At 38.7% G+C, this 26,704-nt stretch overlaps 1 protein-coding gene across 2 annotated transcripts in view; it reads right to left on the bottom strand.

Moving 5' to 3' along the window:
* Positions 1 to 21,921: 21,921 nt before the first annotated feature.
* The window catches only part of GBE1 (1,4-alpha-glucan branching enzyme 1), a 146,683-nt gene continuing 141,900 nt past the window's right edge, over positions 21,922 to 26,704 (bottom strand). For both annotated transcript variants that reach the window (XM_027692623.1, XM_027692624.1), the window contains one exon: positions 21,922 to 23,920. In XM_027692623.1, the coding sequence (XP_027548424.1) occupies positions 23,864 to 23,920 (57 nt within the window). In that variant the 3' untranslated portion in view covers positions 21,922 to 23,863. The remainder of the gene's footprint in view (positions 23,921 to 26,704) is intronic.

The following is a 26,704-nucleotide window of genomic DNA, read 5'->3' as shown; positions in this document are numbered from 1 at the left end:
ATCTCAGGAAAGGTGTTCTGCCCAAATCTTGTACTTTTTTGAACCAGAAGAGGCTGTGACCAGCTCTGCTACCACACCAGGTAAAATGCTGAAGGGCTCACATGTGCTTAACACAGGAGGGACCAGAAATCAGCATCAGTGGGTGAGATCAAAGCAGAGCTGCCTTTTTCTTCCAAAAAAAGCACCTGATTTCAGTCATCAATTTGATCTCTGCCATTAGATGTGACCTTGAAAATGTCGCTTGTTCCCTTCCCTCCTTTGCCTTCCCACCTGTAAAGCATCTTGAGAGTTGCTGCTTATAGAAGAGTTAAGATGGAAGGGACCTTAAAGATCATCTAGTAATGCTTTATGTACTAGTGTGATCTAAAACCTGCAAATTATTCTTTTAACCTGCAATTTGTCATAATTAAATTTCATGGATTCAATTTTATTTAAACCCCTGTATTTTACATCTTTCACATATTTCAGCAGAAGTGTAGCTCTTATTTTTTCAAGAAACACTTGACTTTTTTGTTATTAACTGTACAAGATGTATCTGTTCCCCACTAATATCTCTATAATGTAGAATTTAATTTACTTTCCACCATTTTAGTTTTAATTACTGCAAGACTCCCAAGCAATAAAGTGAAGCAACATATTGATGGGACAAGCCTTTTAAATGATGAGGCGTAATAATTATTAATTACAACTTAAAAGTCCCTAGCAGCATTTTTTTGCTATAAATACTGGCTGGCTTCAAAAGCTGGAAAGGACTAGTATCGTGCAACAGTCAATTAATTAGATATACTGCAGATACCTTTGTTAATGAATTTGATTATTAATAGCACAACTCTCAGATTGAAATATTGACTCAAGTATTCGCAACCATAGATTTTTTCCAAGGAGAAATATATTAGCATGTATGGGCCACCTAATTTAATTGCAAATTATTTTCTCTACTATTGTGGACTGTGTAGCGTCTTTGGAGTTCACATTATTACACTTATTCGAACAACTGTGCTAGGTGGCAAAACTTTTAAATCATCCATAAAGACAAACAATCTCTTTTGCATTTCTTTGTTCTGTTATTTTCTGTGGAACACAACTGAATTTTATTGTTAGCTTGAATAAGAGAACAGCATTGTAAAATTGCATGCCTGTCACAAGTAAATCAAGAGTGTCCCTCTTAAAGATATGAATATGCTTAGCAAGTTTGTTTTAATCCCAGGCATGTCTGGGAACTGGTAATTTCTTTTCAGAAGGTATGTCTCCACAGGTAGGGAAGTTACTTTGTCAGTTCTGTGAAAGAGCTTTTAATTACCTGCATTTAATTGAGTCTTATACATACACATCGGGAAACAATTTATGAGGTTTTCTGAGTCTACAGCATAGCTCACATAATAAATCATTCCATTCTGTGTTTACTTACCCCACGTCTTGTCTTTGAGACATGGTTTGTTTTTGTTTTGGGTTTTTATCTTTTCAAGGAAAATGAAAAGCACAGAAAAATGGTCTTTTGGTACCAGTAGAACTGGCATGGACCAGGGTTTAGCAGAACAGGATAACTCAGTTTTCTTCTCAGCTGTGCCAGTTAAACATGAGGAGACTAGACAAGCCATGTCACCCTGTCATGGTTTGAAAAGGCCCAAAATCCAATTCTGATTCCTAGCCCCCCACCCACATCTCAACCCCATGTGAGATGGGTTTTCCAGACAAAAACACGAGACTCAATATGGGGGAAGGAATATATTACAAAGACTATACACATAAATAAATACTATAATACATTGCATACAATCTTAATTCTATATCTATCTCTACCATGACAGTAATATTTACAATGGGCCAAATCTCTTCTCCCTCCAAATAAAAGTCCAGGAGAGAAGAAGAAGAAAAGACCCCTTCCAGTCTGTCAGCAGCAGGCTCTCTCTAGGCAGCAGGCTCTCTTCTTCTCTTCCAGGCAGCAGAAGCAGTTGCTGGCTCTCTGCCAGCACACACGAGGGGGTCTCCAAGCCCCTCGGCCCTCCGTCTTCAAACGGGGGTCTTTCCGTGGACTACGTAACCCCAGACAAGGTCGTTCCACCACGGTCATATCACGAAGCACGGGGGTCTTCGTGACAGTCTGGTATCTCCAGGGGAAATCAAGCCCCTGTGCAGAGCTCCCATGCTCTGCCTCAAAGATGGCTGCCAGCTTCTCTGAAGCTGCAGCAAGGGGGGGGGAAAGCCCAAGGTCACCCCCTCCACACACATTCCTTTGGCCATCCTGGCTGAGCTCTCAGGAGGCCGGAGCTTCTTAGCTCCTCTCTGTAGTGCATACTGCACTTTAGGACTCCACTCAGTCCACCACCCCCTCCTCTTTCTCAGAGGGGTCTCTGGCGAGTTTGGGGGTTTTGGTTTGTCCAGTTCTTACCCTCCAAAACTCTGTTCCTGCTGCTGGCTCGGTTCTACTCCTGCTGCTGCTTCTTCCTTCTCTTCAGACATCTCTGTGTCTTCCATGCAGCATACCGGCATCTGCTGCTTCTCTAGTTCTTATCAGTTGGCTCTTTGCCACTGCTCTTCGGACACTGCTGTGTCTACTGCTGCTCCGTCTGCTCCCAGCGTCTCCCACTTCTATTTACAGGGGAGAAACTCTCCCAGCTCCTAGCTACAGGCACTCAGTCCAACTAACACTGTTCCAAGTCTCTGCAGCCCCCCAACCGGGGGCTGGGGGGGCAGAGGCCCCCAAGGGGCCGGAGCCCCGTCTCCTCGTGGCCTCACCACAACATGGCCACCCTTCTTCTCAACAAGTACCACTGCTTCTCTTCCGGTCTCCAGAGATATGTTTATATTTTGCAGGAGCACTGATTGGGTCAAGCCCCAAGGGTCACCACCCCCTGGGGGTTACCACTTTCTTAGTTTCAGGGGGAAAACCTGGTTCAAACCACTACACACCCTCAGTCTGGCATTTGTATCGATGTGGAGACAAGTATTTTCCCATTTCTGTTGCAGTTTTTTTGAGAACTGAAAATTCCCACTTACGAATAAAATACTCTGTGACTGCTTTGTAGAAGGCCAAACACCAACTCATGCTAAGATAAAATTAAGCACGCATTTTCTAATTTCTTTCTATTTGCAAATTGGATTAACTTAAGCAAAATCCAGTAATTTCTGATGGTGGTCACAACTTCCTGCAAAGGTAATGGGAAGAGAGATGACTAATTGCTTGACAAAAAATCCAAATATTTGAACAGCAGCAGGACCCAGAGGTCCCAGGTAATACCAGGTAGAAAACTGCCTCTGTTCTGGCGTGCTCCTTTCAGGGATAGGATGGGGGAAAGGAGTAGCTCTAGTATTATTTAGCTAATTAGTATCTTCGTTTGCTCTTTGTTTTACACAAGACATGGAAGGTTTTCTGTGGACAAGTCAGACCACAGAACACACTAAGAATAAAGTGTTAAACATAAAAATAACCTGACTGCACTGGCTGCTACTGTGGGCTCCAATATTCTCATAACTCAGAAGAGTGACCCTGCAGCGAGGAAGACTTTTGTTGCATTATGTTCATGAAGAGAAATGTCACTAAGAAATACATGTGATGCTAAATGCAAAATGACATGGTGATATCCATTTCTGCATGCAAAGCCATGGCAAACATTGACCATACACCCTTGACAGATCCTTCCCCCCTGATCCTTAGCTCTTGACCCCGTGAAATTTTGATACAAAGATTAAAACAAGCATATATAGCAAATGATGGAAAAACATTGATAAAGCTGATAGAAGAGTGTGGTACTAACTGTAAAGGTAATATCAATCTCCTGAATAACTGTATTTTAAAAGTGTCTTTAATTCCTTATGAAAATTTTAAGGCATTCTCCTTGGGAAAAAAAAATCCTATTGAGATAGAGAGACTCCTAATCATATTTTGTCTAAATTCTTCTCCCTAGTCCTAATTAGTTGGAGATATTTGCACTGAAACAATCTCTTTTTCTCCTTCATTCATTTGATCAACTGCTTATCCCTCACCTGGAGCCATAATCTCTTGTCTGTAGCTTCATAATCTTCTGCACTGCTGAAAGGATTAGGTATCCAGGTGAAGCAGGAACAGATGATCACACAGGAAACAAGCACTATTTTGATTTTCAGATGCCACTTTTCCCTCTGGTAATTAGGCAAAAACAAACCCTAACCATCACCACCTCTGAGAAAGCAAAGAAAGAACTCAGCAAACAAACAGAAGGAAAAAAACCCCAACCCAAACCTTAAGCCTTAGCTTTTTAAATAACTCTTCCCCAAATTAAAATGGCATGAAACTACAAAATGAGTATCATTAAAAGTGACTAAGCAGATTGAATAAAAAAAAAAAAGGGGAGATTATTCTAATGCTTTAACAAAATTGTTGGAATTTTTACAATGCAAATATTGGGCACTCTGAACCCAGATGTCACTTTCTCTGGGCTTCCTAAAACACTGATGGAGCTGAACTGGGGGTGGGAAGTTTACATTTTCCATCTAGAGTTTTCACTGGGGAAGACTGAGTCTACCTCTTTACAGCCCACGCTCACAGGCTCATTTCTTTCATAAAGTTATGGGGCATTTCTTGCATCTGACTTGTTTTAAAGCCAGACCACCTATGGAAGTAAAGCACATAAAGTGTAAAAACCCAAAGTGTAAAGTGTTACCATAATCTTCTACTGTGAATCATTCTAATTACTTGTGCTCATTAAAAATGTGTGAGAGAAAATTTTGTAATATTCAACATGCTTTCCAAAACTGTAAGATCTAAATCCACCCAATTCATACCCTTTTTGACACACCTGATATTTCAATATTTTCTTTTGTTATTTACCATTTTGCTCTTTTCCAACTAGATTTCTAACATTAAAGTCAAATATAGCCCTCACCAACGCACTGTACAACTGGAAAATCATCAGTAACTACTTTGATTGTCTAAAGTTGTGTGAAAAGAAAAAATTATTTTGATATGCATTAAGCTCTTTCATTAAGTCTGGTTATACAATAAGTGTTACAAAAACCAAACAATGGCAATAGAATACGACTGTTTTGATTATTCAGTTACGCTTATATGTGGGAATTGAATAGTTTCTCCCAGAAGCTGCCAGCATCACCTGGAAAATGAAGCCACTGGAGAATCAAAAAGGAAAGTCAAGCTATTAAAAAACACATATATCTTCACACTCCCCTCTCCAGTTAAAGTTACAAGGTGCTCCTACTTAATTATTTACCAATATTGTCCAAGGCCTAACAAAGTGTTGGTTTCTTCCCTCACAGTTTAACGAGCAATAGATGTGCTCCTCTCCATCACCAGCCTACGGAGATTTACAGTAAGTAAAGCAAGCAAGCCAAAGCCTATTCCCAACAAGTGAACAATCCCTTTCATCAATTAGAATAGATTTCAGCAAGCCAGTGGATGTAATAGATGAGGCATGAGGTTGTAAAGGTTGCTGGAGATCTGCACAAATTCCAGTCAAATACAGATTGAGTTAACACAGTTCTACTGATCGAACAGGTCCCTCCTGAACTCCTGCCGGCAGCACACAGGCAGCACCTGGAGAGCTGTCAAAGGGCTTTAGCTGAGCAGACAAAAATGAACACCTGAGCCCGGGGAGCTGATATTTGCCTATGCCTACATCTCTTCTGAGCAGTTATTTAAAACCTTATCATTTAGCAAAACCCACTGAAATGTAACAGCCAAACAAATGCAAACTTTACCTGGCGGTCCTCTCTGCTACATCATCCCAGACAAGTACACGCCCTCGATTTCAGGCATGGATGTACATGGAATTGCAGCAATGCATACGTGGGAACTGATAGTAAAAATTCAGCAAAGGTTTAGGCAAGATGGAAGTCGTGTGCTGACTCTGTGTCGAGAGCTGTTTCTGGTGGTGTTGCCCACATTAGGTACTTCAGCTTATGGTTAAGCTCATTTCCAAACAAAAATGCAACACACTAAGTTGAATTGAACTATGAAAAGAATGCAAAAGGGTGCTCACCGGGGGAGGTTTTTTTTTTTTGCCTTTTTTTCCCCCCTTTGAAAACACTACAAGTTTTCTGGGACATGCATCACTGCGTGGAAGTTTACAGGAAAAGTTACTCTACTTAAGCTATTTGCTGTGATCTGAAAAACCCCTCTCAACTCCAGCTGTGGTCAGAGGCACAGGGACAGCTGTGAATAGGGTTTGCCACACAGACAGCCACAGTGCTGGGCTCATTCCCCTCATTCCCCTGAGCAGCTTCAGGCCATTGACCTTCCAGAGTAGGCTGCAAGGCTCATCTCTTTCCTTGTGTCATGGAAATGGAAAAATGACTTAAAGGGCAAGAGCTGAGACTAAAAAAGCTGTGATATGGAACAGGCCGATTTTTTTTCCTCCTTCACGTTTATATTCATCACTTTAATCACAGTATATACTAGAAAAGCCTAGAATCTAGGACAGGTGCTTTAAATGCCACATACAACTCCAAGTCACTAAATATCTCAGAAAATTGGAACATCATCAGTGATTGCTCAGGAACTAATTAACAAGGAAGGACAAAAAAATCACTGAAAATGTGCTATTTGGCCAAGAATTGACTGAAAAGGAAAGTGTGGAAAAGAAAGTAGGTATATGTTAATGGAATAGGCAACATTTAAAGGCTACAGGCACCTAAAGAGGAGGAAAATTTATACTTTCTCAGACAGCCTTAAATAAAAATAAAAGCTACACAAATTTAAAGGTCATTGTTAAATTATAATTAAAAAAATCACTCTTATTTTGAGTAGGAAAGCTTTAAAAATATTTGTATATAAACACCAAAGAGTTAAGGCATGATTATGGAAGAAAGAATTTTAAGTAGTGCTTTTTACTAAATATTAATTGTTCAAAACAATTCTCTTAATGCTAACTTACAACATTTATCAGCCATATAAGGTTCACAAACATAGCAAACAGAACAAACAGAACAGGCAGTCCTTAACAAAAGTTTAATAACTTATTAGTTTGAATATAACAAAGAAAAAAATTAGAATACACTAATGAAAAAATGAAACTATAGTGTGACAATTTGACTTTGATATTCAACACCTGCACAAGATAAATTTACTGAAAACTATTAGATTTATGTTTTTAGAGAGTGGATATTTGGTATTATCCTGGTTGTTGAACATCAAGTAATCTTTCTTAGTAAAGAAGAAAGAAACAGTGTTCTTATTGAATCTCAATTGATTTGTGCTATGTTGCTGCCAACACAGGCAAACACAAGAGATTAGTAAAGGGGAAAGTGCTTATTTTATATATATATATCAGGATAAAACGTGATCCATCATCCATGAAAGCACACACTGTCTATCTCAGCTAAAACTGCTCCTTGCAGCCGTCTGGCCTAGACTATCATCTGCTCAGTCTGGGCAGTTTGGTGCCTCGGCAGGTTTTCTGATGCCTATTAAGTGCTGTTTGGGAATTGCCTGGCTTTGCTTTGGTGCGCAGTCAGGGAAACTTGACTCAGACACAGGTGGAAACAGAGAAATGTGTATGCACAAGACTGCACGAGGGGGGAACAGGGTGGCTGAAAGCAATGTGAGTAGAAACAACACAGGCATTGGGGAAAGCAGCAGGAATTCTTCAGGGTATGGAGTCACAATCTTTCCTCTTTCAAGAACTCCGGATGACCTGCCCAAGTTTATTTAACGCCGTCCTCAGGTGTTTTTTGGTTTTCGTTTGGTTATTTTTTTAACTTTTACAAACAATACGATAGAAGATTTTTACCTTTAACTTAGGCAAGTTCAGTATCTGACTTGTTGCTAGTTCAGAAAGAATCCTCCTTTCCTTTTTCTGATTCATTCACAGTCCTAAGCACAGTCCAGAGTTCCATCAAAATTCTTGTAGCCAGGGTTAAGCCAGTTTGCCCTTCAACTTCTACCATTTTCCATCAGCATTCATTGTGCTGGAGTACTATGAATGTCCACGTGTGTTCCAGGTATAAGCTCATGGGGAAAGTATCATGATCTGAGCTGAAGCATTTGCCTTTCAAAACACAGGCCTAGGTTCAGTTCAGGGGCTCAGTACCAGGGAAATTTTAATATTTCCAATTACTTTATTTTTTTTCCTTTCATTTGCCTTTTCTTTTTTTCTTTTTACTCCAATCGCTCCGTATTTGCTGCAGGCTGTGTGTTAGGTTCTTAAAATCATTGCAGCTGTAAAAGTAATATCTTGACTCTACACTAAATAATATAACTGCCCTACAAGGATTGTTAATTCTGACCTAGCCTAGTTTATTCTGAGAGCACGACAACAGGCTGCAAATGAGATAAAAACATGCACTGAGAATGCCTTGTTGAGATGTAATAACATTGATAAGTTTGCATACACTAATATTTTATGAGGATTCAGGAAGGTACAATGGTAAGATTTGAAGAAAGAACTAAACAGCTGAGGGGAAAAAAAAAGAAATGCACTGGGAAATGTGCCAGGAAATAAAGGCTGAAATAACCAAAAACCTTCCTGTCAACAGTAGAACCTTGAGCCTGTAAATGGTAACTCAAGGGAAAGGCCTACCAGCAATAGTTCATGTCTACTCTAGATGGAGCAGGTGAACTAAATACTCAATTTCCAGCATTTTAAATCAAGGCACTGGAAAGCTGAAATTCTAGTTTATTATGTGAAGGTTATATCGCTTGTTAGTTCAAGTGTTTAAGCTCTTTTTATTTTTAGTTCAAAAATGTTAACTTTTGTAGTCCATCAATCCAACCATCTCAGAGCTGTTACTGGAGCCAGAAAACCTCAGAAGAGAAAAAAATTAAAAACAAATTAATGTGGGGAGATAAATCAAGTAGTGAAGTCAAGAGTAAATTATCAAAAGATCTTTTATCGAATATGAATAATTTTTTCTACTTCAAGTGTAACCCATTAATTTTATTCCCCCACTCCATCCCTTAGCATGATTGTAGTTCAAGCAGCATAATATAAAAATAGGCTTATTAAGATATGAAATGTGTTTAACTCTCATCATAAGCACCATAGTCCTTCAAAATTTAATTTAAAAATATATATAAATCTGGAGAGCATAAAAGCGTTTGCACTTGACAATAATTAAGGGGAAAAAAGCATTTATAATTGACAAATGATAAGCAAAAGGGAGCCAGAAAATAAATGACATGGTTTCGATTTGGCAACCACTAACAGTACTATAACTGCTTTCATTGACCTTAAATGAGCTTTTGCAGAATTCCCTACAGAGTAATTTAATTTTTTTTTTCCAGAAGGAAGATGTAGGAAGTCCAGTGTGATTTAATGTAAATCAGAGTGATTCCTTGCATATGTGTATCTCAATTCTATACGATACTGAGCTCTCCAGTCCTGAATTAAAAAGAGCACGAAACGAGAACCGTACCACATATAACTCAGCTTTAAGGATTCTATCTCACTGGCATCCCTCAGCTAAGCAAAACCTTAAATTGCTGTCTAGACTGGCCAAAGAGAATAAAGACTTCTTCATTTGGTTCATTCCCTTCTGCACGATCCTGTGCATCCCTCTCCCCATTCCTCTCATGGAGTAATCACCAGGTTAGAAAGCACAAGAAGGTTCCTTGGGCCAAGGCTCAATGGTGCTAAAGGGAACATCCAAGACACTGCCAACCTTGAAAGCAAGAATGTGAGCACAAAGATACTACAACGCAACCACACCACAGCAAACTCAGAGCCGGGGGATTCGGCTGCGGTGGTTATAAATCATTCTGGGATAACTGGCACAATGCTTTCAGTGACTCCTGGGGACAGAACTTGTTGAGAGAGCTTGCAACAAAATGATAAGGTAAATCACAGCACAGCTCTTTTTATATATACATATATATACACACACACACACATCAGGAACTGTAGGAACCCAAATTCTGTTTCATAATTCATATGCAGGCTGAACAAGTAGGCAGAATTTTAATGCTAATTTACAATATTAAAACACCCCTGCAAATTTAGTAAACTCAACCTTGAATCCTACCTTCTACTTCACGTCATTCTGACCCTGAGGTATCAGTTATGGTAACTGCATCTCTGTATTACAAAGACAAAACCACAGCTTTAAGGAGGAAACATAATAATTCCCACCAACCCAGAGTTTGTGATCCCAGAACTTTCCTGATGGACTACATTCACTTGCTTAAGTGAAGTCAGTTCAGTGAAAGATTCAAAGAAAAGTACTGAACAAACAGCTTTGAAACTATTTAATCAAGAGCATTCAGGATTACACAGACTCCAGGCTGCTTTAGCAAGTTGTCAGGACAACAGTTTCACTTAATATTTAAATAAATATACTTAATGTGAAAGAAATATACAGGCATGTGGTATTTGCCTGTCTATTTTCCTTAATGAGTGCAGAGCCTATAAAAAAAAGGCTCATTAGCAGAATTCCACAAGAGAAAGATCAGACTTTTCATCCTGTTCCTGAAAAAAAACCCAAAACCAACTTTGTAAATGATCAGTCTGATGGTACGTTAAGAAAGTTTTCATTATTTATTTGTTATGCAGAAATTTCTAGGAATTTCTTAAGTAAATCGAAACTTTCCTGTTAGGTTTGTTCAGGTACACAAACATAAGCTGTTCCTGACCCTGAAAAGGATGAAATCTAATAAGTATCAATGCAATTTGAACTGAAATAGAAGTATTAGAGATACATATTTATGTGCACATACATATGCCATACATACATTCATGTACGTGGGTTCACATGACATTAACACCAAGACCTCTAAAAATGGTGTTTGAACACACATGAAGTGTTTCAAGGATTACAGAACATTTTGTTTCACCTTGGTAACAAAAGAAAAAAAATCTGTTAATATTTGTACCTTAAATAAAATCCTTTAATATTTGTACCTTATTGGTGTGCTGAAAAAAACCCAATAAATTAAGTTATTCACCAAAAAAGACACTGAGATTAGATGGAGAAATCTGTTTTAGTTATTGCTGGATTCTTATGGAAACTGAAGGATGAGTTTTCCTGGAGGACTGAAATATTTTAATAGTTTTGCTTAGCCTTCTTAAAAATTTTTCAAGATGATTTTTTTTAAGCTTTAATGGAAGTTAAACTGCATTTATAAATAATTTTTGCTTTCTGTGATATCAAATGAATACATAAACAGGGATTACTCTATAAGCAACAAATTATTTGAAGTTAGTATTTCTTAACTTCTATGCTGTAATCTGTACTCAGCAAGGCCAGAACCTGACACCATATTGGACAATTTTGTGCCTGGGATTTCTTGCAACAACCACAAACATGAATTACTGAACAGCTGTTATTCAGCCAGGGTCTCTCTATAAGCATCAGATTCATTGGACCACTGTAACTACCAAAGTACAGATGCCTGTGTGAGGTTTTCCAATGAAAAACAAGACTAATGTTTCCTCCTGCAGGTCCTTCCATAATCTTGATTTTAGTCCCTGGCACAGAGCTACAACCAAAAAAAAAAAAAGACATTTGAATAACCTTGATGATTTAATTTATAATTAAATTAATTTTTGCTTATATTGACTACTATTTGGATATAAAGGTATATTTGGTTTCAGGACAGTGCATGGATGTCTTCAGTAGGCCCATTGAGTGTAGTTACCTAGAAAAAATGTTAATTTAAGGGAAATCAAACAAGGTCTCATATGCAGAGCCAGGGAACACAGTAGCTATACACCCCAGTGTATACAGCAAACACATCCTTTGAATAGGATATTTACTTATATATACATCAGCTTCCCTGGAGTTCCTATGTAAGGCCAGGAAAGTGAAGGCAGGACACTTGGAGTGCTTTGGACATGCTCAGCACTCCTGTGCCATGACCTGTCTGTGCTGCCTTTGGCTGGAACAGGTTGGGATAGTGGGATGACAGTGCCTGGCACGGCCTTGGCAACCTCCATGTGGTGGGATGCAATTTTCCTCCAAGGCACTTAAAACTGGCACAAGAAAACATACATTTCTTTTTCTCACCCATCAACTGCCAGCAGGTGTGAGGGAGGGTGTTCATTGTCCCTGTGACTCCAAGACAGTTCTCCAATGTGACTTCTGGGATAATAAATACCCTGCTGCCACCTGATGCCTGGGCAGTGCATGCCTCCAGTGTCCAAGGACGGACAGCACTTGGAGGCCTCATTTCCCTACTCCAGAAATACAACTTTTGCCATTTATACCTTTTTGATCCTGTCATGTACCTTTGTTGTACAACATGACACCCTCCTCAATTACTGCATTTGCTGCAGAATGCAACATTACAGCCCAGTGACAAAATGCAGCAGAAAATAAGCAAAATATGTGAAGGGTATCAAGGCCTGTATTCATCCCATTCAGCTTGCAGACGTGCTTTACTGCAATTAAACAAAGAAGAATTTTGTAAGAGAAATGCATTGCAAGGTCTGAAAGCAGTGAATCCTCGTATGAGCAAAGTACTGCAATGAATATCCTGAAATATATCCTTTATGTGACAGATCCTTATCTGTCAACCGGGCCTATATCACTTTTACTTCTCCTGAGCTTTTGTTGAGGACGCAAATCATTCCCCACAATCCCTTATGTGAACATAATCATGGAGGGGTTTGGGTTGGAAGGGACCTTAAAGATTATCCAGTTCTAACCCCCCTGCCATGGGCAGGGACACCTCCCACTAGACCAGGTTGCTCAGAGCCCCATCCAACCTGGCCTTGAGCACTTCCAGGGATGGGTCATTCACACCTTCTCTGGGCAACCTGTTTCAGTGCCTCACCACCCTCACAGTAAAGAACTTCTTTCTAATATCTAATACAAACCTCCTCTCTTCCAATTTAAAGCCATCCCCCATTGCCTGTCACTACATGCCCTTGTAAAAAGTCCCTCTCCATCTTTCTTGTAGGTTCCCTTCAGGTGGTGATTGTGGCACAAGGAAGTATAAAACCCAACAAAACTGAGAACCAATTCCTGATTTTGAACTTATGGTCAATACCAATGGGAATGGAAACCTTCAGGTGCAGCAGACTGGAAATGACTTAACTGTTTTAACTGAGTTAATTGTTTCACTGTGTGCTGCTAAATAAATTAAAAACCACCTCACATAAAAACTGCAACATAAAACTTGTTAAGCTTTAAAAATCTTCTGGCACATGAAGACAAATTAGTCTCAGTTAAAAAAACCTCCCAAACCAAATTACAGCTGCCATCCAAATATCCTGTTGGTAATGATTTTGTTCACTGAAATATTACATGTACTACTTCAATTTATAAATCTGCATTTCAGATGAAAAAGTGCAAAGTAAGATCTAGGAAATTAGATATTAAAGATTTTGCTACTGCCTGCAGTTTCTGTTGCATTAGACAAGGACATTATTTGCCTTAGCAGGCAGAAAAACAATGACTAAAAGCTGTTATTACGCCATAACAGCTACATTAAGATAACTGTAAAAATAATTGTAGATTCACAACATCAGTTCTGTGTAAACATTTCCAGAAACATTTCTGTATCCTTAATTTGGTTTGCAGCATTACATAAAGAACAGGGTTTAAGCAAAGGAATATGGATTGACAATAGTGAAATCCTGCAAATTTAGAAATTAGGTTATTATGCTCCTTCTATATTAGCAAATATTTTAGGACCTGGTCAAAGTGGCTACTGAGCTCCTCACACTTCTATTTCATGTGTTTGGGGCAGTATACTGTGGATTAGAGGCAGTCTTATCTCCTATGTTGAAGATTCCTGACAGGAGGAGTTATTAGATGCACATGGAAATTCCTTGCAGTGGACAGAGGTTGCGCATGGAAATATTGGGGGTCGAAGCAAAACACACCAGGGGACGTTCAGAGTGCCTTTGGAGAAGAGGCTGTTGTTTATCTCTACCTCTAAAGAATCTTCATTTTTTTGTCCCCAAACCCCTCTGGGAATTGAGTTAGCCCATGGTAAGTGGAGGCCATCAGGGGACTCACTTCAAAAGTGCACATTTACCTCTCTGATCTGGACCGTTGCTGCAGACACAGACTTGCAGAGCTACCAAACAATTTGCAGCACATTTATCATTCTGAACTCTACTACCACTTTTCTGTTATCACTTTAAGAGGTTCAGGCCTTTTAGGTAACACTTCTGGAAAAATGTCATGTAGTATTATTACACATCACTTGGTTAATTAAGCAGGGTAATTTGCAGAAATATTGTGCAACAGTAGGTTGCTGTTGCTAATGACGCAACTCAGAGATGCAAAAAGAAACAGAAGTGGGTACAAAATACAGCAGAATGTGTATTTAAAAAATAAGGCCCAATTACTCATGTTTCTGTGAGATATATCAACAGGAGATTTAAAACAGAAACATATCAGAGATATCTAGATATTTAGTCCCTCTCTGTTCTACACAGATTCCTCTATCATGGGCCCTTCATCCCCAGAAAAACCTGGTTTCCCCAGAAGCTGGATTATCACACAGATACCTGCTGCTGGCTGCTTGTTTCTTTTCACAGCAGCAGTCACTGTGAAAGATGAGACAAGCACATGATCAATTCTAGTAAGGACTGGAAGAGAGTTAAGAAACAGTAAACTCTGGGTGTACATGTTGTGTGCTTGAGGTTTCATATCCCTGTCTGTCTCGGTCATTCTGTCATCTGAGTTCTTGACACTGTACCTCTAATCCCTACATACTGGTATGGATATGACCAAGCCCCCTGGAAGAGATGGGAAGAGTGTGGATTTGATTGTACCAATCCAGCACGTTGCGGCAGGATTCACATCAAGTCTGACTCATACTCTGGGCACCAGAGCAACCTCAGCAGGTGATGTGTCATCACAAGTCCTTCACATCTTCCTACTTTGCTTTGCTTCCCCCAGTGCAAAAGGCTGTACCTGGTGAGTTTTGGAGCTATTCTCTCAAATTCTGGGCAAGTCACCTGCCACATATTGGCTTTTCAGAGTAAATATGTGTGGGGCACAAAGGAAACGGACTTGCTCAGACTTACAGTTTTTCCTCATGGGGAGAATTCCCAAACCATAACACGCAAACATTGCTCAGCAGATGACATGAAGGAATAAATTTAAGAAGCTGAAGATGGTTCATTTGCACATCTCTGATTGCAGTTTACATCTGTGCTGTTATAGTAATTGCTGTGAAAGCAACAGCTGAAACACTATTAACTAATCCTGAAAGGTCAGGGACAGCCCTGAAAAGGGGCCCCCAGACCAGAGTGACACAACCTGTAAAATCTGGGGAAGTTAAGAGTTAGAAGCTGGGCCTCTCATGACCAAAGGATAAAGTAGAACATGGGCCAACACATTTATTTGTGCTGCAGTCCCCTTTGTCTCCAAGCACCTGAGAGATTTGGCATTAATAAATCTGCTGATGGGCCCAAACCCTTGCAAGTACCTGCACATCAACATACTCACCCTGCTGGGAGGGAGACAGAGAAATAGGAAGGGATAAGGACACAAAGGCTGCTCAGAAGATCCATATGGTTTGATGCAGTAGACTGTAAATAGCTAGAGGCATGTAGGGCTCACCACGGCATAGTCCTGCGAGGAGGCAGGACTCTGTAGGGAGCACAAGCACACCAGACACCTGCTAACATCATCCAAAATAAACAGGAAGATTCACAAGCTCTGCCCAGAAAAAAATTAAAAGCAGACAAGACAGGTTGAAAGCTTTGCCTGGCAAAGCATACCATGGGTTGAAAACCATCAAAGATGTCAACTCTAAAGGTATTTAATTAGTCACAGGAATGCCTACCTGTGAGTTGCTGCCAATGAAAAATCAGCAATTACCTTTCATGTTTAAACAACTTGCACAGTGTTTTACATAACAAGGTGTGTATCACCACTCAAGTTTAAATGGGACTATTACAATCAACCACTATAATAAGCAGCAGTGCAAGGCAAGAAATTCCCGATGAGAACTTCTACAGCAGATGCATGACTCCAGGATATTTGCTCCCGTCATGTTTTGTACCAGCTCTACTCAGTGAGGCAAACCATGTTCAACTTGTTTTAAATACTTAATCAACCTACTCAATGAATCCTTGGGGATTTTTGAAATAGCAGTTCATTGCCAGGAAGGACATGTGTCCACTGTGTTAATCCGTGAACATGAGGTATTGTATTGCATTTGTCTGATAAGTTTGAGGAACAGGGGGTGGTAGATCCAGAAGGTTATTGAAAAACAGGAGGAGTTACTTCTGTCTAATAGCCAGCTTTTACACAGCACAACTAAAACAAACATATATATTGGATGCAGTAATGTAGTCGTCCCCATTGATAAGTTGCAGGAAGACTGAGATGTCTCAGTTGTAAAGAGTCCATTTTCCTTCTAGAGCTACATATCTTGGCAGCTTATGCCACTAAAGAGAGCTATATTTCCCCCAAATCACTTTTCCAGTCCAGTTCATCATGTGGCATCACCAGCAGTTGTGCAAGGACCATCACCAGGACAGCTTGATGCACCCAGGAAAGAAGATGCTGAGGCAGCAGCCTGGCCAAACCACTGCCTGCCAAGCCTACCCAACAGGCACCAGGACAAAGTTACATAGCTGATTTGAATTTTAGAAGCCCCAGGAGGCCTGTGGAAAGCCAACCCAACAGCCCCATCACTTTACACACTTATTAAAAACTAAGTCACTTATTTTCAGAAGAATGGTACAAGAATTCACTCTCACAATTAATTTAATGAAAGCCCCTCCATGCAGCCACTTACACTAACAGCGTTAGAGCTGTGAGTGCCCATGCTTTGCATACTATGTAAGCATTGATGTTGCTTAGTATTCTTATTTTCATAGAACTGTTCTGGGAGAGTTTTTGACAAATATATATTTCTAGGAAAATGCTCACTTGTAATAATCCAACATTTTTCATGAAAACATATAATATTTGAAATATTTGAATATTTTTTGCCTTGGGAAAGCAGTTTTTGCACAAACAGCTATTCTCTATGCCATACAGTCTATCTACTTCATTTCATGAAGTGATTAACACTAGGTCCTTCAGATAAACAAACCTGAATAGAAAAACACATTTCATTTTCACGATGTGTTTACATAATTGGCTTTCTCATGCTAGTCTAAAGACGTGATTTTTTTGGTGCTGGACAGGGTTAGCTGTTTTTTGACAAAAACTTGCCATAGTCAAAGACTTAAAATGATAAGTGGAATTGCAAAGGCAGGAATTTAAGTGGCATTTAACAAAAGCAATACACATCTTCAACCTCCCCTCTTACCCTAGAAACCCCCAAACCAAAGCTAACCCCAGCTTATGACTGAAAACTGTGATTGCCTCAAACATTCATGAGTATGAATTTGTTCATACTCGAATTTGTGCATAACCTCGTTACACAGGTTTCAGAATACAGAAAGACTCAAAGTGCTGCATTTGGTCTAATACCACTGTTATGAACAAAGAAAAAAACAACAAACAGAATAGCAGTCAATACCTGAAAGGAGCTTTGTGCAAAAGCAACAGTTAAAATTCTGTATATTCCAAAGTTCAGGGTTTTACTAAAGTTAATTTTCTGTATCTTTACTGTACCAGAGGGTAGTCTTTTGATAGAAGCTTCTCCTCCCCTCCTCTTTTAATAGTGAATGAACTTTTATGAAAGATTTTACATTAGAAAGTACTTATATTCTGAAGTAGAGAAGTATTTTTATACTTTTCTACAGGGATAATCATGTGCTTCTACTGCAAATGAACAGGTCTGAGAATTTTTAGCATTTAACAGACTGAATACATAGACTTTGTCTGTTCCTTCACACCGGTGATACTTTAACAGCAGGAAAATTAACCTACTCCATTTATCTTACTCTATAACACAAGACACACACTCAATATTTTGTGAAAGGCAACTAAGGAAGGTTGGGATTTATCCCCTATCTTTTTCCTTCAAAGGACTTTCAGGTGACTTCATCAACTTTCATCTTGCCAGCCAAGTTCCTTCTGAGGTGAACAGCTCACTCGATTTTTGTTGGAGGTGGTGGGTTGATCTCAGTAAACAGATAAAACACCCTCACAAGTCACTCTCCCACTCCTCCCTCCCTCCAGACTGGGGAAGAAACAGAAGCAAGGTAAGAAGACTTGTGGATGAAGATAATACTTTAACAGGGAGAGCAAGAGGTGCATGTGCAAGCAAAGCAGAAATACGAATTCGTTCATGACTTCCTGTCATCAGGATAATGTCCAACCATTTCCTGGAGAGTGGGGTCAGAGTAGGAGATAAAAAGCCTTCACACTGTGCAAGCACCATTCAGCACCAGCCAAAATGCTGGTATTTTATCAATACACTATTTTAGGCACAAACCTACACCACCAGACCCAGTAGCCCAGGACAGCTGCTTGGCCCCCAGTCCCTCTGTGCTGGGTTTGCCTGGGGTAGAGATCATTTTCTTCAAAGTGGTTGGTAAGGGGTTGTGTTCTAGATTTGTGCTGAACACAGGGTTGATAATATAGAGGTGTTTTTATTATTGTAGAGTAGGGCTTAGACAGAGCCAAGGGTTTTCCTGCTTTTCTAACTGCCATGCTGGTGAGGAGGCTGGGAGTGCATGGGGAATTGGGAGGAGACACAGCAGGGACAGGTGATCCCAACTGACCAAAGGGATATTCCAGACCATATGACATCACACTCAGTAAATAAAGTGGGGGGAAGAAGGAGGAAGGGGGGAGGACATTTGGAATCATCTCACTTGTCTTCCCCAGTCACTGCTACACACGTGATGGGGCCCTGAATTCCTGGAGGTGGCTCAGCATCTACCTGCCCATGGGATGCAATGAACGAATTCCTGGCTTTGCTTGTATGCATGGCTTTTGCTTTCCCTATTAAACTGTCTGTATCTCAACCATAAGTTTTCTCACTTTTACCCTGAGCTGATTCTCTCCCCTCAATCCTGCTGGTGGGGGAGTGTCTGTGTGGGGCTTGGTTGCTGGCTGGGGTTAAACACCCTCTCTCCAGTAGAGAACAGAAAACAGACTGGAGTTGGTTTCTTTTTTATAAAAGACTAAGACTGCTACCAGAAAGTAGCACAACAAAAAAATTACCACAGGGAAAATGCTACAACATTACAGCATTTGTATCTTAGTGTTTGCAGTTCAGTGTTTGCAGACATTGCAGACAGACTTTCTTCCTAAGAAGAGAAAACTGTATCTATTTTGTCAAAAACCTCATATCATTAGCAGAGATTGAATATTCAATTCATTAAATTTACATCATTCTGTCACAGACTGTCCCTGTTCTATACATTAAAATTATGATCTGTGAGGCATAGTCAGAAGAAACAAGCAAGTTTAGAAAGAGTTCCCTCTTAGCTTTTAACAATGCTGAAGATTATCTTGGAGTCAAATGGCACGGGTGATTAGTGCTGCATCAATCTCCTAATACTGAGAAAGTACTGTGTTTGTGTTACCTTTATAAGACAGTTTTCAGGTCTAGTTCAAGTAACCACTTAGATCTTTTTTCAGTGTTCAGAATAGCTACGTAAATGTGCAAAGACATCAGCGGAGACTTATTACTTCAATACATACATGCTCTTACATTTTCTCCTTATTTACTTTAGGCTCCTTTTTACCATGAATATCCAAGACCTATTTATATTTACAGGGTATATATTGTACTCACAGACATGAAAAATACAATTTGTCTTATCTAGTGAGTCATCATTAGCTTTTGTTTCTACGTTTCTATAAGCGGGATATTTTAATGTATTCAACAGGAGTTATTTTTACCCAACAATTTATTTAATTGTTTTTAATAAGATTGGTCATAGATCAGACCATCACTACTACTAAAGCTTACTTTCAGATAAATCAAAAATGAAAAAGCCTACATAAAGGAAACATTGCATGAAGAAGAAAATACTTCTCTATATATAAGGGCAAACATAACTTAAAACTTTTGGATTTTCTCTCTTTTTTTTTTTCCCCCCCCAATGCTCATGAGGCTTTCAGAAAGATGCTGCTTTTCTCCTCAAGAATTTAAGACCAAGTCATAATCTGGAAACTTAAACAGAATTAAAAAATAAGTTTGGCAAAAGAGACAGTGCTCCATCAGAGCAAAAAACCCTCACCCTCAACCCCTTCAGAAGACTTGCACCATATACTATGAGGTGTGAAGACACACACGTGCAGAGTCTTCCTTGGCAAAAAACTCCTAATTAATTGTTACAAAGATGCCACTTATAGGCTGATTTTTATGAAACTCAGATCCTAGCTAATGTATGATGTATGAAAATATGTAAAATACTGGTTCATCTCTGTAGCAGTACTTCAATGATGACGACATGCCCAGTTTGGAAACATCAGTCAAAGATAAAACTCTTAAATGCTGAATACTTAAATTCCTCAGAAAGGGAGTAATTTATGAAACAGAAGACAGACAAATCATACACCTTAACATATCCCAAACAGAATACCCACATCTATTTAAGTTAAAAGAAACAATTCCTGCTGTTCATTCAGTTAACCCTCTCCCTTCACTACTAACGAGTTACTTTTAATCCCTGAGAACAGAGATTTAAACAAACAGGAAGTTCTTCCTTTAACCATTATTGAGCCTTTAAGAACCTGGAGTCATGAAAAAAAAAAAAAGGGGGAAAATAAAACTATTTCAAAATGCTTTAAATATCATTTGAGAGCAGAACTGCGACTGACAGATTAACACAGAAAAATATCACCTTGCATTACCTGCTTACCCAGTCTGGTGCTTACTGTTCATACAGCTAGTCTCCTTTTGGCAGAGTATCAGCTACACCACATTCCTGTCTTTCAGAGCACATAGTTAACAAACTTCTCACTAAATTTAATATAAAAAGCAAGAAAAATTTCCTAGAGAAAAAAAAACCAGAAAGCTCAAACAGTTTTTTTTCCACTAAAATCGGTTTTCCTGAAGTACTCACCAAGCTGAAATAACCACTTCATTCTTCATCTTCAAAATAAACCTCAGGATAGTAAGGCTTGAATTGTGGGAGGAGGAGAAAACAGCAGGGAAATCAAAACTTATTGCTCACAGAATACACCAGTCTAGTGGATGCCTTCCTGTTATCTCAATAACCACCTGGTTCAGAGAATAACTTGAATTATTAAGTACAAAGAACCATTCAGCACATACAATGCAAGATGGAAGGAAGGTCAGCCTGAATCTTTAGATAAACTGGCAGGTGGAGACGAGCTTGAGTTCTCATTGACTGTGAGAGAGACCATGGAGCAACAACTTCTGAGGACAGAGCTACCAAGTATTACCAGTACTCTTACAGGTGACAGGGAAGTATATATTTCTAAATGTTGAAATATAAATCCTCACCAGTCCTTTCAACCAAGAGAGGCTAACTTTGAAGAGTATTCTTTCATTATATCTAAATATCTTGTGGAGAGTTTTGTACCCTGGGATATATCACCATGGGCCACTTAATTTACTTCTGTGACAGAGCCAAAGAGGACTGATTTGAGGGGTACCCAGTCAGAAAAAGCTCTGGAGCTCATGTGCTTCTCAGAAGGAATCTGAGGCTTCAACCAGTCATGGTGACAGGCAGCTACAAACCTCAGTGCATGATGGCAAGGAAGGACCTCGGTTGCAACCTGAGTGCCACCAGATACAAGGTGAAAGCTGAATTTCTCTTCATAATCCACCAAAATTCAAAGAGCAGGTGCAAGAAATTGGCCTTCCATGGGTATTGCAAGAAAAAAATTTTCCAGTCTTGCAAGACAGGCAGGAGTACACTCACCACTGAAATGTAGAGGTGGATTCCAAAAAAGCCCCGATTATGATATTTCTTGTATTTACATGTTCACCTTACATGTAGTTTGCTTACTTACAATTTTGTAGTTTGCTTTTATTAATCTATCACTATATCAAAGAAAATGAGCACAGGACAAATATTCTACCAGTTTCAGAGTATTTATGACCAAGATAAGTTCCTGATTTCAAGACAGAGTAAAATCTAATCTGTCTTCCAGTGTTAAGACTGCTGTACAATTGTTTTACAATACAAGCAATGAAACCATATATGAATTTATTTTCTCCTCCTCAGAGTTTATTTTGCATGTAATTTTACAGTTTATACTTCACATCATACATTTATTCCTTCTCTTGAAAAAAGGTTTGACACAGACGCTTGCCTTGCATTACATTTTGAAACCTGGAACTGGTGCCAGTAAAAAAACAAACCACCCTATAAAACATATTAGATCAATACAATGTAAATATAACATGTATTAGAAGTTGCTCGTTATTTCACTACAAGGAAAACAATCTGGGAAAAAAACCAAAGATAATCAGTTCCAGTTGCTAAAACAGTTCTGTATATTTTATTTAAAGTCATAGCGTAACAGGAATGCTTTTATTAGCCCACAACCAAACAATGATCAAACTGGTGTAGAGGAAAATGAAGCATGATCCTATAGTACTCAACTGCAATATAAGATTCTCTGTCACACAGAACATATCAGACTGGGGATGTTCACAAAGTCCTTTCAGTGTGAACTCTGCAAAAGACTGTTTTCCGTCATGCTGCATTATTCCATCCCTTATTTTGCTTAAGAAGTAAGCCACAAGTAAGCATTCCAAGAACTGTGAATGGATTTTCAGTGTTGGCACAACTATTCAGTAATTTACACAATGGTTCACAAAGGAAACTGGGCAAAATTATGACTTGGAAATGGTCACGGACATCTTCCTCTTTGGCTATTTTAAAAGTTAGAAAATTCAGATTTGTACAAAAGACATTCATTTCAGAACCAATTCAAATTTTTAAATTAATGGAACAAAATAAAGCATGGTTCGTTAATTTGGTATTAATTTTCCAGAATACTCTGCAACATTTTCAAATATACAAAATCTTACTCTTTACAAAAAAGTTGTAGCTCATGAAGGAACTCACTTGAATTATCTTAGCAGCACTCCAATAATTAACTATCTTAATTTTAATCAAAAAAACACCTTAATTTGATCACTGTATTTTGAGACTGCTTCTTCATGAGAAGCAATGTTTCAAAAGTTATAAAAGTGCAAGAACATCATCATGTTCCAAGCTGAAAGGCAGCTTCTGGAAGTAGTGAAATCAGTGTTGCAAGGTCCTGATGTCAGTGAAATAAATCCAGTGGGAAGAACTACACTTTAAATACATCTTCCAGTGTGGTATCATTGCAGTAAGAACAAAACACACTTCTCACTGAACATTTAAGTGATCTAAATAAAATAGTTGTGTAATTTTTGTCCAGCTGTAGCAAGTGAGATGGACCAACTAAGTGATTTGGGTGGGAGCAAATAAGCAACACACACAAGAGCATCAGCCAGGTCACCAGTCGATTGGCCGGCTCATTTTGCTGTTCAGCATATTTGTGCATTTTTAATTCCATAAAAAATGGCAAAGTACGATACTCTCAGAGGACCTTCTCATCCATTTGGATAAACATTTCTAATTCCATGCTGGACTTCATTGAAGAAGAGGAGCCTCAAATTAGGTCCCACAAACCATTAAGGCTGCCTTTTAGCCAAAAACTTCTGGTTTTTTTAAGCAAACTACTTACTTTTAGTAAGAAGCATTCATATATAATGAACATTTGAATTCACTATCAAAATGAGGATCACAAGAAATTACAAACTTTGGAGCAGGATCACTCTTATTATTCCTGATAAAATTCTGTAAACAACAGTTTAATTGAGAATACCTGCCGCTCTGCAACACCTTAAGTGTAATTTTGTACTACTAGAACTACAAACCCAACATTTTCCTTTCTGCCTCTTTGTAGAGTTTCCTCAAAAGAGGGTCTAGCAAGTCAAGAGCTCTGCAATTATATGTGAATATTAATCTTACATTTTAAACACCTAATGTTACTATACTCAGTTTCAGAAAGCCTCCTTAGAGCAAGTTTTGTTATACTTAGTACTAGCACAGTGTTTCAGCACTTCTTCTATGACTTGCTTCTTCAGTGGTAGTTACAGAGAACTTCATTTTGGGATATCCATATTCTGAAGCACAAGAGCCACTCTGCTTGGAATGTACACCTAGTGAAAATATGACAAGAACAAGAATAGCTGAAAAAAGCATAAACCTTTATAGGAGACAACTTTGAAATAACAGTTTGTTTTAAAAAAATTAACTGTCCAAAATCTGTCATTTGTGCAGTGTTGTGGGTCATCACATTTTTAAAGAATGACTGCTTAGTCCCCAGCATTTGAATTACACAAGATAACCTAAAAATTTAAAAGATAGCTTGATTGCAACCTCTTTTCTACTTTTTTTTTAATGCATATATTTTACCTTGATCTATTTTAGGTGGCTACCAGTAGAGGGCCTCATTGACTTACAATGACCAGTTTCAAAAACCTGAGGACATGTAGGTCAATAGACCGTACAATGACAAATGACAAAGTTTCACAACACCCTTCTGCTGTGAATTAAAGTTGCCCCAAGGTCTGTGATGTCATTTCATACAGGTAAATACCAGCAATATGACACAGCAGCATATTCTTCTCACTCTTGGTACCTATGGAATGTCTGTGTCTGAGCAATAAAACTCACTTTCAAGACCGGACAGAATCAAAATTAACCATTTAAATTATCACATTTTCTCGCCCCTTTTCCTGGATACCATGAAAAAACCCCCAAACATATATAATCAAAAAACTCCTCATAGATCACACAAAAGAACTCGTGGCAATATATTTTACATGACATTCCTTCCAAGCAGAGTAGAGTCACAATCTGCAAACAAGACCGATATGTACTATCTACCAATTACCTTGATACATGGTACTCCATCAATTGTCAAGTCTATGAATGTGTTCTCTGAATAAGTCAATAAAAATGCAATTATAAAAGGTAACACAAGATTGAAGATTATTGGCTTCATTCTGACAACGTCCTCTTTCAGGCTATCCTTCATCCCTGTGGAATGCCTAATATTCTGCAATTTCAGCTACGTTATCTGCTAACTAGAGCCTGATGGCATGAAAGGCTTTCATTGTTTTCAAAACAGAATAAAGCAATGAAGCAAAAAGCTTTAGGAAAAGGAGAAAAAGGAAAAGAACAGCTGATCTTCATTGAACCAGACAGAGCTATGTCCAATGCTTCTTGAAAGGCAGTGAACATAATGATTTCCCCTAAGGTTTCAGTGATAAATAGCTTCTATAAATCTGTGCAGGAGAGGAAATACTTAATGAAGTCAACTACCTCAAAACATATAGATAAAGGAGAGATCTTGAAATTGTGTATTGCGAAATTCAGCACTCTGGGTTTGGATAATGAAGTGAGAAGGGAGAAGGAACAAACAGAAATAAGTTTTCTAACAAAGAATTTGCAAAATGTTACTTCAGTTAAGGGAATAAAAATTAACATTAATACAGGACACAGCAATTCTCAATTATATTCTGGTCAATAATATGCCAGATCTTCGAAGGAGTAAATTAGCCCAGCTCCTTTAAAGTCAATTTACATCAGCTGAGAGAGAATCTGAGAGCAGTGTGGAAGCATCCCACTCTAACCACTTCGCTGCCAATCAGAATTTTAAAACTGGCTTAAGCACAATTTCAGAACTTGCGCAGATGATTGTATTCAGACTAATGACAGATGTTTTCCATTTGCCATGAAGATACATATCTGCCAGCTTATTACTTTAGTCACCTGTTTCTTCCTTACCTAGGCAAATTCAACATGCATTTTAATGTCTTTTTTTGTCGTGGTGGGCTTTTTACTAAATCATAGAATAGCTACATATGGCACTATATCCTAATCTCAACTTATTTCATTGATCAGTGCAACCATCTCCAAGGCTGTTTACTACAAAAAGCAACAATTAAGGCATGAACAATGAATAAATATTAATTATTGATTAATAATCACAAATAAGATGATTAAGTATTCATTACGCTGGTGTAAAATTTTTTAGAAAGGAAAAATACTACACAAGTATTTGGTAATTCCTGTTACAAATATATAGGTAGTATTTCTCCTTCCCAGCCCACTGGTATTTCAAGAAATAAAACAGTGAATGTGCTCTGGGCTTTATTATTTATTTGAACAGATAGAACATTTGTGTAATGGACTGAGGGAGATATATGTCTATCTATAAATAGATTAGTAAAAGTATATAGAGGTATCCTGATTAAAACCATTATAGGAAATCTCAGTATTCATCAGCAAGAGACATTATGAGAGATGTGCAATTTTTGACTTTTCCCATACCCTGGGAAGAGGGTCTCAGAAGTTTATTTTGTTGTTGAATTATATACTTTCAATTACCTGCTTCAGTTCTATTGATTTCTGCTCTTCTAACCTGCTTCTTCTGATCACGAGGTTTTTCTCATTCATATCTCCTTGACCATTTCACAAGGCTCACTTGATGAACATGGACAGAAGTGAAAGCCCAAAGAACAGAGTACTAAAGAGAATGTAATCTGAACTAACCCATGTCTTGACTATCATTCAATCAAACCACCCTCACAATCTCTTCTGTTTCAAGCTTTCTGTTCATCTTGAACATCCTTCTCAGCGCTTTCCTCCCCTTCAGGCTCACCCATGTGGGAAAGGGCCTCAGGAGGCCCAGATTCCTTGAGCTCTGAAGTCAAACCAGGTTATTCAGGGCTTGAGATTTCTCAGTGAATCATCTCTCTACTTTCTGTACCAATTGCTTAATTATTACCTCAAGTCCTCTAAGGTGTTACATAAACTCTGCTATTTTAGGAAGCCATGAAGACATCTAAAAACACACATATGAAGGCTCACAAGGCCCTTTCTGATGGGGGACTGGAATATGGAGACGAGAAAACATCAGGTCTGTTTGGGACAGT

The sequence above is a fragment of the Neopelma chrysocephalum genome, unplaced genomic scaffold (assembly GCF_003984885.1).
Source record: "Neopelma chrysocephalum unplaced genomic scaffold, ASM398488v2 Primary Assembly neopelma1_87, whole genome shotgun sequence".
Classification (NCBI taxonomy): Eukaryota; Metazoa; Chordata; class Aves; order Passeriformes; family Pipridae; genus Neopelma; species Neopelma chrysocephalum.
The sequence above is the reverse complement of the archived record's forward strand: the minus strand, read 5'-3'. Positions and strand labels throughout refer to the sequence as shown.